This window comes from Orbicella faveolata, unplaced genomic scaffold (genome assembly GCF_042242905.1).
Source record: "Orbicella faveolata isolate gen_17 unplaced genomic scaffold, um_ofav_v1 contig_24, whole genome shotgun sequence".
NCBI lineage: Eukaryota > Metazoa > Cnidaria > Anthozoa > Scleractinia > Merulinidae > Orbicella > Orbicella faveolata.
In genome coordinates this window covers 4,774,179-4,785,751 of record NW_028301552.1, presented here as the reverse complement: position 1 = coordinate 4,785,751, position 11,573 = coordinate 4,774,179, and the positions used below count along the sequence as shown (strand labels likewise).

At 46.5% G+C, this 11,573-nt stretch overlaps 2 protein-coding genes across 2 annotated transcripts; both read right to left on the bottom strand.

Annotated features, from left to right (window-relative positions):
• Positions 1 to 8,053: 8,053 nt before the first annotated feature.
• On the bottom strand, positions 8,054 to 9,041 carry LOC149110046 (uncharacterized). Its single transcript, XM_089291532.1, has one exon. The coding sequence runs from the start codon at positions 8,921 to 8,923 to the stop codon at positions 8,054 to 8,056; it is 870 nt and encodes a 289-aa protein (XP_089147658.1). The 5' UTR covers positions 8,924 to 9,041.
• Positions 9,042 to 9,092: 51 nt separating this feature from the next.
• On the bottom strand, positions 9,093 to 11,573 carry LOC149110045 (uncharacterized). Its single transcript, XM_089292460.1, has 2 exons — positions 10,691 to 11,573; positions 9,093 to 10,064 (listed from the first exon to the last, which is right to left on the bottom strand). Exons 1-2 carry the CDS (start codon positions 11,270 to 11,272, stop codon positions 9,093 to 9,095), a joined length of 1,554 nt encoding a protein of 517 aa, XP_089148586.1. The 5' UTR covers positions 11,273 to 11,573.

The window sequence follows — 11,573 nt, the reverse complement described above, 5'->3', positions numbered from 1 at the left end:
TGTGGGATCTACTAGCAATTTTGCATGAACGCCGATCAAAAATCGAGAAAATTGCAATTTAGCCCCTTTGAAATTTGCAATGTAACGCAATACGCTAAAATAGGTAAGACCATTTTTGTTGGCTTGAGACGGGACAATCAAAGCCTATTAATGTCTTTTACATTTGAAAAGCTTTAAAAGTAGTATTTAACTTAAAAAAAATCGCCGACAAGAGTTTTAAAAAAAGCGAAAAAGAAACACCAAACTTTTAAATCACACTCTCCATCTTCTCGCTGCCCAGTGTCACGCTCGAGCGATTTTTCAAGGGAAACAAATTTGAAACCATTTTTTCATCGTTCAAAATGAGTCAAATTTTAATAACAAGATCTTTGTTGTCGATGTGCGAAATCATGCATTAATAAGAGAAGATTGCCCAGTTAACCCGCCGAACGAAGTAAAAAAGGTCCCAATAGTATATACATATTGGAACGATGTTAGGGATTACAAGCTTTATGCCGTCGCCAGCCAGTAGGAGGCTATCTATTCCCACGAAAAGTTAATGTTGTATCGATAACCAAACAAACAACGCACTTATCAAAGAAGAATCGAAGTAAGCTGGATGAGTTAAAGACGCCCCGCGCGAGTTCGTTCTTCAATACGGTGGAATTTGTGCCGGCACGCAGTTACGGTCATACCGCTCATACAGTGTAACAAGGATATCAAAAGCTACTAAAAGTCCTTCAGATTTTATCGCATTGAGACATACGTGAAGAATATTTTTGGCGAATGTGTGCGTTTCGAGAAACCGAGAAACTTCTTGGAATCGACAATCTCATTGATTAGGTCAGGAACCCATGACCGGCTCCTGATTAGGTACAGGTCTAGAAGTTGATTCATGTCACTCAAGGATCTGTGGAAATTACACACACGGCAAATGGAAATTTATTCAAGTCCGTGAATTTACTAGAAGATTCAGAACAGTTCTTCCCTGTGGGCTCAGGCGCGCCAGTGACGACTGAAGTCTTTGATGAACAGAGAACCAGAAACTCTCCTCAATGATAACAACACATATTCCTCCTTGACTTGCACCTGCTGGCTTGTACTTTAAAATCAGTCTGACCAGATAAAAAGCAACACGCCAATCCTTGTGTTAAAAGTTTTCATCATTGAAGGAAGTCGAGGTAAGCAAATACTTTAGGAATAATAAATAAATAATTTCCGTAGTTTTAACGGTCACACCCTCAATGATTATCCAGAAGCAAGGTAGTCCTGTTCTGGCCCTCTCCTTGTCACGCAACGTCGAGAGGGAGGGTCCCTCTCTCTCGGCTCTCTCCCGACGTTTCGTGACAGAGGAAGGGCCAGAACTGGACTAGAAGCAAGGAAAAAAAATTGACCCGCGCAAGAATGTCACCAATGTTGCACACACGCAATTTGCTTAATTACGTTTGGCCACCTTGTTGCAACATCCAACATCTTACAGGATACTTGTGTTTTCGAATTATTTCTTGTTAATTTATTTGAACTGAAAAGCATGTTAAACCAGGGTCGAAGAAAGGCTCGTCAACTGAATGAGGCAGTAGTTGGTGGTATAAAACGATCCACAAGACTACATGATAAAGCATGATAAAGAGTAGGTAGCACTAATTTTTTCAGAAGTGTAAACCAGAACGTAGGTTAACGATATACCGACATGTCATTGGCTACAAAAATGCTTCATGCTTCAGTGCTAAATAGCAATGAAAACCAACTGTGGCGTCACAAATTTGGTTTGTAAACAAGGGAATTTTTATCAGGAGTTTTCTCTCATCCCCACACTAGCGTTATCAATGCAATTCAACTCTTTTCTCTTCCTTTCTCGCCCTGCAAGTTGATTATGAAACTGATACTGACGTCTCTTTTTCCACCCCGATCAATGAGCTGAATGCAAAGGTAGGCTTTTTGTACTGGACGAAGCTTCAAAGGAAAGCAAACTGATAGCTGAATATCGCATAATTTGAAAAAAGCGATTGAAGGTTGAGTTCTGGAGAAAGCTCCATCATCTTCTACAGATTTGACGCATCTTCCAAGTCCGTCACGTACTCGCTGCATAGTAGCACCGTGGATTGCAGTGTAAAGCTCTAGTACGCGTTGTTATTTGAGAAAGCTGAACAGTGCGTTTTAGCCGTCCCAAATATCCTTGCTCCTGCAGATTTGAATTGCTTCTGGTAGGAGTTATCTAAACGCAAAGGGAATCTAAGAGCAACTGGTGGGGAAATACTTTGAACGCTTCAAACACTCCGTCACTTATCCCGAAGCTGCATAAATTACTTGACCTTCGCCACAGATTGTCATTTCCAAGATTGTAGCATCGGCCAAGTGTATCATGCGTGACACAAAACAGGGAGAGCTAGGGAGCGATTAACTTTGGTTCTACTCGTGTTTTTTCGCTAATACAGGCAATTTCTAAGTTAAATATTATTTCTAAGGCGTTTCAAACGTTAAAGACATTAATAGGCTTTGATTGTCCTGTCTCAAGCCAGCAAAAGATTTTTACCAATTGTAGCGTGTTTCGTTACATTGCAAATTTCAAAGGGGCTAAATTGCAATTTTCTCGATTTTTGATCGGCGTTCATGCAAAACTGCTGGTAGATCCCAAAAAAACGAATCAGTGAGCCTAAAATTCATCGACTGAACTGTCTTTTGCTAGAATATCAGACGATTTGAAGCACTACCGGTCAGCTTTTTTCCTCACTAAATTTGCATAACTTTTGAGTTTTGTTTTAATTAGAAAAGTATGTCTACTTAATCGGGGCTCAGTTCGGCCAGAAAGCACAAGAAATAAAAATAATCACTATCTCTTGATTATGGAAGAATCAATGCATACATTTAACGTTGAGAACGTTTCACAGCGATGTAAACGACTGTGTAGCAAAAAGCTGAAAAGTGTAAAATTTCGGATTACCGCGAAGTGAAATCTAAGCTTTCGGTGCGATAACTGTTTTTCGTGAATTTCTGCCGTTATATTGGATATTTCAAAAAACTAACTTGATTTCCTTCAGTTACTTACCTAGGCCTTCAAACTGGCAAATTATGAGCAAAATCGATTTTTCGACCGTGGCCACGATTTCTTTGATTTTTAGTGGCAATTACTCTTAAAAGACCTTGGCTCTCTGTTTCAAGCCAAGAAGAACAAAATTAAGTTAAACTGCGCACTAAATATCCCAACAACACAGCAAAGACTTCAGGAAAGACAAAACTTACAAATATAGTAGCACCGTAAGTGCTCATTGCTGGACCAATCTGCATGACAGTTCCGATAATGACTTGAAATCTAAAAGAATAAACGCAACTGTTACGTTAAACAATACGCCATATACTTAATTACCCATACATGACCTTAGCTCCCATGGGTCGCTATTGCACAGTGGTACAGTGCCTCTCCCTTCGCCTTACTAAACTAAACCTTACCCTCTACCTAAATTACACGATAGAAAAGCGTGGTAATCAAATTTCGCACTTGTTTCATAAAGAAAAAGAGAAGTAACAGAACGTAATTTATTTAAACGACTCAAAGTGGCAACGGCTACGCCGCGGACGATTTACAGAATATCTCTTTCGATAGGGAATCATAAATTAAAACCAACCCACTTAACCAATCGTTTTTGATGCCCTATCAGAATTAGACTGCGAGCAGTCTCTCTTTTCCTCGAAAATCCCTGGTGAAGAACGCAAAACAAGTAAGCATGCCAGCATGACTGTGAGCGTGACGTGTGAGCGGCGCGTTCGATGCCGCGAGCCGTAAGTAGCGCGGGCGTACCACCATCACACGCTCACGACCGCTAACTTGTGTTCAATTGCGTTCTTCTTTGCGTTCTTCCTCACGGATTGACCGTTTTTATAGGTAGTCGTGATCGTGTTAGTGGTCGTGATACCGGCAATGCGGCGACCCGCGGCCTTTTGTTGTTGTTGTCGCAAAATCTCTTCCAGTTGTTGCTGCATCTGGGCTTGGTTGAGAACACGGGTTCCTCGCCTTCTTCGAGCTCGAGAAAGACCCGATCTCACCGACGAAGGCAGAGTGGAGTCACTGCTACTTCCGCCTCCGCCTCCGCCTCCGCCTCCTCCACCGCCTCCTCTGCCTCGACGTCGTCTTCCACTACCACTGGCGCTACTTCTTCTGCGGCTCCCGGCATCACTGGGGACGTAGGCGTGTTTTGACATGGGACGCGTCTCGGGCGTTTCCCTCCTCGAGTAGCTCGTGCCAAAGGTGTGGCGTCTGTCACTGTGGGTGAACGTCCTGCCATTCGACGCAACGAATTGGGCGTACCCACTCCAGTCGTGACGTTGGTGCGTGAGGCACCCGAGCCAGCGCTACCGACACCCGTCGTGACATTGACGCGCGGCGTGCCCGCGCCATCGGTGCCTACTCCGACTGAGGCCCCTCGCAGGGGCGGCGTCGCCAGTGACGATCGTGGTGAAGGGGTGTTCAGGCTCACACGACGATAACTGTCGCAATCCAAAATGCGTTTCAGGACCTGTCTACGAGGATGATCCGAGGACAAGTCGAGATACCTGTCTCGACACAGTTCTAGGAATCGAGGGAACCATCTGACTTCACCACGCAACATCTTTTCAAAAATGAACACTTTTTTATTCGAACAGCTTACTTTAACAAATGACGCACTCCTCTGGAGGAACCGCACGTGTCCTGGTGACACGGGGTTTTACAAATCTTGCGCCAAGCCAACTCGTCCACGATCAAACGTTTTAACATCTGTCCTACTTTACGATCGTTCTCCACAAACTCGTTTTTCTTAAAATGACTCAAGAACGCGTTCATGTCACGACCTTCGGCTCGGTCGATCAGGAACATCAGGGCGTAGCCGCCGCAACTCTGACTGAAGAGTGACTGTAGACTCTTGCCGTTGAAAATATGGTACTTGAAATGACGGTCCAACCATTCTTGGAGCGGTTCGGTGGTTCCGTACACGTCCAACGGCAGACCGTAACTGTCCAGGATCTCGCACTTGTCCTTGTCGGTCCACAAAGCGATCCAATGCATGCCCGGTTTATCGTGAGGGTCCGTGTTCACGATGTAAGCGGTCGGTCCTTCTTGAGGCAGTGTCCTGGGAAGTCGATCGCAAGGTACCGTGCCGTAAAAAACACAGCGTAGTGACGGATTCGTTCGGGCCAAATGATCCAATTGTAAATTATTCAAGGCTACTTTCTCCATTTTTTCATTGGTACACGTTTTAGATGACGACTCGGTTCTCGTTGATCTCCAGCAAGTTCTCGAATTCGCCGTACAACAAGATAGTCAGGTTTTCTCCCGGGTTGCCTCCGAAATCGATCACCAGACGCAGCTCATCTTCGTGCTTGGGGTTCAACACCGGACTGTCCAAACATCCGTTGGCAGTGTTATCAAATACAAACAGGTTGCATCTCTTGCCGTTCCGCCAGTCCACTTTTCGGACCATGTTTCCTTTTCCCCTGCACAAAGCTCCTGAGGCTTGTAGGAATCTGTAGTAGCCTCTCTGATCTTTACTGTCCCCATCGTATTGGAGCTCCAAGGTCTCGTAGGGGTACTCTTCACCTCTCACCAATTGTTTGATGGAAGAAAGATTAAATTTTCCAAAATTGAACGGACTCGCGGTGATGGTTCCATTGGAGGCAGCTTGTTTCAACAACACCACCACTAACCGATTAGGCAGCTGATTGTGGAAAGGATTGCTGCACTCAAAATGACGATTGTCATTGGGATGAGAGTAAGTGCGAATTTTACCTCTCACCGTGGGGTAAGTGGCCACTCTTCCACCTTTCATGCTAGTCATGATTTCTCGGTACACCGAGGGAGTCACTCTCACTTGAGACAGGAACAATCTCACTTTCACGTCAGCTTCAGTCAGTCTGAGAGTATCGGCACCGGCCCATCGGATGGTCCACATATCTGGGGTATTGAAGTATATGTCAATCTGGATCTGCACGCCAGGTACAAGTAACTTGCTGAGATGAAACACTTCCAGGTAAGGTTTGAACCTCAAAGTCAGGGCTTCTCCATCTAGAAACTGGGCTCGTCCCAGGACTATGTTCTTGAGATCTTGTGGTAAAGCAGTATAATCATTGTGAGGAGTACCAAAATCAAGCTTATTGGCCGTCAATTCATCAGCGTCTCCGTCGTCGGGTACACCGAGACAGTTGTATCAACCATGAGGTGTCAGGATCGTTTCACCGTCGTCTCGGTCGTGGTTCAACAGTGTCTCTATGTAGGCTTTGAGGTGGTAAGTGTCAGTCTGTGGGCTGATGAGAGTACCATTCAATCTCACATTGATCTGTTTGAAGAGGGTGTGGGCCAGATTATTGGCGAGTCCAATGACATCCGCTGTCAGCAGATTCGTGTTGTTACTTTTCTTGACAGCAATTCCACTTCGAAGAAACTCTCGTTCAAGTCGATAAAGTCTTCTTGAGGATCGACTTGGAAGGTCACTGGGTTGATCCCCGTATTGAACGGATTGATTCTCACCACACGTCGAGACGACATGCTGACATCCGTGGGAGGGGTGCTGAACATGTTCAGGCGAGGGTTACGAACCCCCGCCGACCTGGCATGAGCCACAATGTCCGTCATCGTCGTCTACGTCGTCGTCTTCGTCTCCTTCTCAGTGCGGACTGCACCCAACGATAGTTTGGACGTTTTGATGGTGTTGGGAAGATCGAACCGTCTTTATACGTTCGTCGTATTGGGATACGTCTCACGCGCCCCGAGTAAATGGGAATCATACTCCAAATAGGTCTTTTCTCACTCTTTTTGACAACGCGCGTTTAATCTCTTGCGTCGCTTTACGTTTCACGGCTCGTGTCGCTCCTCTCTTGACCCCGGCGAGTCCACCTCTCCAATTGGGCTTTTTCCTTTGCCGCCCGCATTTAAACCTTTCAGACCCTCCATGGCCGTCTCGGTCATAACGTCTCTGAGAATGCCTGGACCTCGTTTCTTGATACCTCTCCAGGCCGCACCGAATCCGTCTCCGGATTGATTAATTTTATCGGGATGAAATCGTACTAGCGTTCCGCCGATCATGATTTCTTAAAGTGTAACGTCAAGATCGTATTGCCGGCTCCAAATGTCGTCAGTTCTCCAGTTGTCTCAGCCACTTGCACTTCTATAATGTCTATGAGGTCTTTGCGCACGGAAATATATTGAATGTGGTAAGGTTCGAAATACTGAACACCAGCACCTCTTCGAATCAAGTTGACCTCTCTCAGTAAATCCGTGACTTGATTCCCCACCACGCTACTTCCTCCCACGTCGGAGTAGACGAACAAGGAACGCGAACTGCTTCCCACCACCACCTCGAAAGCTTTGTTCAGGTTCAGAAATCTCCAATTGCAGTAGATGCTGAGTTTCAAGAAAGAGTATCCAGATGAATATTCGGAGACAGTCCAAAAAACAGGTAATCCATCCTTGTCATGTATGTCCGCGAGGACGCTAATGTCAGGAATTTCATCTTTGAATAATTCGAGCTGCAAGTTAGGTCCCAGTTCGTAACCACTATCATTCTTCTTGATCCACCCCATTTTCGTAGCTAGGTCGGAATTGATGTGTAATGCCGGGAAATCCTTGATAGGACGTAAGGTGTCTTCGTTGTTTGTGACCAATTCTTCACCTTCCCACTTGAAATCGATGTAGGTTCTTTTACCAGCATCCGTGACATATTTTGCGCCTAGTTTGGGTCCAGAGTCGAAGATGCGTTGTCGCTCGAAAAAGGCGATCATGGATTTCATGAATCCAGCTCCATCCACGTTGTGGAACACCTCTTTGAGATGACCCGTATCAAAGTAAGCTCCTCCAATATCATATCTACCTCCTGCAAGGCGTTGCCATGCGTAATAGGCCCAGGTGATACTTTGATTCACTGTGCTGGTCTTCGTAATTGGAGGAAGCGTCACGTGAGCATCCGGCATGGCGATGCTACTCATTCCCACTTTCCATCCTCCGCCTCTATCCAGACGTATTGGATGGGGTAACCTGATCTTGAAATGGTTCGCCTTGTTCTCCGGAAACTCGCTCTTACTACTGTGATTGGGTAAGCTGACGTAAAAATCACTCATCCTTTCTTTTGAAATGCAACGTGATCGTGGTCACACCCGAAGCAAAGTTCACCAGTTGTCCGTCGTTCTCCGACACTTGTGTCTCAACAATGTCCAAGACGGCTGTGCGCACCGGTAGATATAGGATGTGTCTAGGTTGAAGGTCGACCACCTCCGGATCGTAACGAACTTGTTTCAACAGATCCGTGACTTGATTTCCCGTTGTCATACTCTGTCCCACATTCGAATACACGAACAAAGAACGACGATTGTGACCAAACGCTTCTTCGTAACTACGATCCAGGTCCGTGAAAACCCAATTGATGTAACAACTCAGATGTAATGCGTCCGGGTCGATCTTGTAAAATATCTCGTTCCCAGAAGGAAGGGGTTTGACCAAGTCCAAGGCCGTGGGCACGACTTCCTGGGGATATTCTTTTCTCAAGTTGGGTCCCAAGACGTAACCCTGTTGACCGTTATCCAGCATTCCCATCTTGACCCATTTCATCTTCTTGGCCAATTCGATTCCAATGGACATTTGTGGAAAGACGCGTTTACCGTTGATGTCGAAGGTGCTGCACGTTCTCGAGTTGTCGAGGACGCATTCTCCATTCTCGGCCCGACGCATGACCGTGTACAGCAATTCGGTGGGATCGTCGGGTTTGCTCTTTTTCTTGTACATCGTCGCGTCGACGGACGCTCGTAAACTCATCCTCCACATGTATCGATCTCGTATCATGTTCAGTAACTCGGTACCGGTCCTCGGCGTGAATTCCAAATCGCCTTCTCTTGTCACTCCAGAGACCAGAGAGTATATTTCTAGGGTTGGGTCCACGATCTCGATCCACCAGATTTCAAACAGAATAGAATCTTTCAAGTCCATCTTACGAACAGCGGACGGAAAAGAGAGGTCGCTGATACCCACTTTCCATCCCGATTCTCTCAACTGTAACGGGTTCGGCAAACGATTCTTGAAACTGTTGGCCTTGTTGTCCGGAAACTCGCTCGTGCTGGCGTTGCTCGGCAACTGCACGTAAAAGTCATCGGGAGACTTATTCATCCTTAAAGTGTAATGTCACCGAGGTCACGCCCGATTCAAAGTCTACCAGTCTTCCGTCGTTCTCGGCCAATTGCATCTCCACTATATCCAAAACATTGCTGCGTACAGGTTTATATTGAATCTGAGACGGTTCGTACGTCGTCTTGATAGGGTCGTGGGGTACTTGTCTCAATAGGTCCGTCACTCGATTCCCAGTGATCGTGCTACGACCTACATTCGAATACAAGTACATGGGACTGTGAGGAGGAGGGAGATCCGGATGGCTGCCGACTCCACGATAGACCTTGGCGTATTCCTCGTCCAGGTAACTGAATCGCCAGTTGCAATAGGGACTGAGCTGTAACACCCCGGCGCTGCTCAAATCCCAAAAGTTATGAGTGCGAGTGGCGTCATGGTTGGCCCAGTCTTTCTTGAAATCAGCCGGGACGGTGTCGTTTTGGAACATTTTGATCATATTCATAATTAAGTGAACGGAGTAATACGATTCCTCGTTAATCAAACCCAACGTCTTGACCAGTTTAGGACCAAAAAACACTCTGGGACGATCTCTGTCTCCGGATGCGTTGAGGAACGTGTCGGTGTTGTCCAGAATCAAATCATTCCCCTCCCATCGAAACACGGGGTAGTATTTTTTTCCGTCCGGCGCTCGTAGACTTTCATTCGCGCGATCCATATAATGATACATTCTTTCGTGAAAACGATTGATGAGGTATTGCATGAGAGATCTACCACTCGTCACTTTGTGTCGGTCACGGTTCAGTTCCTTCCCGGTGACTTGAAATGGTACGCGGTAACGCCCCGGAAGCCACGACCCATCGGATTGCCTGAGAAACGTTTCAATGGTCCACTCAAGACCAAACACATAATCGGCATCGTCAAAGTCGTGCGCTTGAGGGACTGGTACTTGATGCGGTCGTGACGGAGGAATCGGGTAAGAAACGCCCGCCAATCCCACTTTCCATTCCTTGTCGGTGTCAAACATGAGAGGGTAAGGCAGACGATTCTTGAAACTGTTGGCCTTGTTGTCCGGGAACTCGCTCGTGCTGGCGTTGCTCAGCAACTGCACGTAAAAGTCTTTCATTTTTTCGTCTTTTTCACGAGCACGTCTTTTTTATCCACCCAACTGTCGTACTTGACTGGCCAACCTTTCCAACGCACCAAGACTTTATCCCCTTTTCGTTTGACGATCTTGTCGATACGGAACAGATCGTCGTCTTCCACGGTCACCTTTTGCAAATCTCGCGCGTAAAACGTGCCATCGACCGACGTCCCATCCCATTCTTCCACTTTGTACGTGGGAACCTTACCAGGACGCACCCTACGTATCACAAACATCTCTTCGGTCCAACCGGGTAAATACCCTTTCTTGAACTGTGTGAACGTCTTGTTCAGTGTCACACGATCACCGACTTTGAGTCGAGGTTTTCTTGATTTTTTCCCTTTTTTCTTCCCGTAAAGAGTCTCCCACACGTCCTCGCTATTGGTCAAAGTCACTTGATCGGGAGCCATCTTGATAATGCGATGATACGATCGATTGTACCCTTTGACCAGATCTTGTAACACGGGTACAAACTTCAACGTATTCTGCACGGTGAAGTACCGGTACAAACGTTCTTTCAAGGTCCGATTGAAACGTTCCACTACACTGGCTTTCGTATCACCATGGGTCGAAAAATGATGAATGCCCTTCTGCTTCATCAAATCCTGAAACGTCTTGTTGTAGAATTCCTTCCCGTCGTCCGTCTGAAGATTGATGGGTTTTCTACCTCCTTTCAAGATCTTAGCCATGGCTTCCGTCACCGCTTTACCCGTCTTGCTTTTCAAGGGTTGGACCCAGGCGTGCTTGCAAAACACGTCCACCACCGTCAAGAGATAACGATACCCTCGATTGTACTTGGCGATATTGATCACCTCGATCAGGTCGGCCGTCCACTGCTCGTCGATTCCGAATACCACGACCGGTACCGTGGGAAACCGACGACGTCTGGGTTTGTGCAACGAGTACCCCAAATCCCGTTGCAAGACCTCGCGAGCACGTCGTACCGAGATCTTATTGGCCTTGGCGAATCGCGTCAGACCACCCAGACTACCGGGTCTGGAAGGATCCCGATACCGTCCCAGTAACGTCCCGGTCGAAAGCGCCTTCTTCTTTTGACTTTTCCTTTTCTTCATAATCGCCAAAGTTTGTAAACGCACTGTCTCCACAACTCGAAACGTTGCTCACGTACATCGAGATACTTCTTAAATGAATCAGGTTGCTGTTTCAACCACAAGATATAAGCGACAAAACGCATCACGTTGGGTTCGACGTCGGTATAGGCAAATACCTCCAAGGGCGATTCACTGAAAGTGTAGGGGATGGGTTCACCTTCACCGTATCGCGCATAGACTCTAGCGCACTTGGAACACAAGGAGATCCAACTCCATCGATCGGCCATGGTCGCACACACTCTCGAGATCAACCAACTCAATG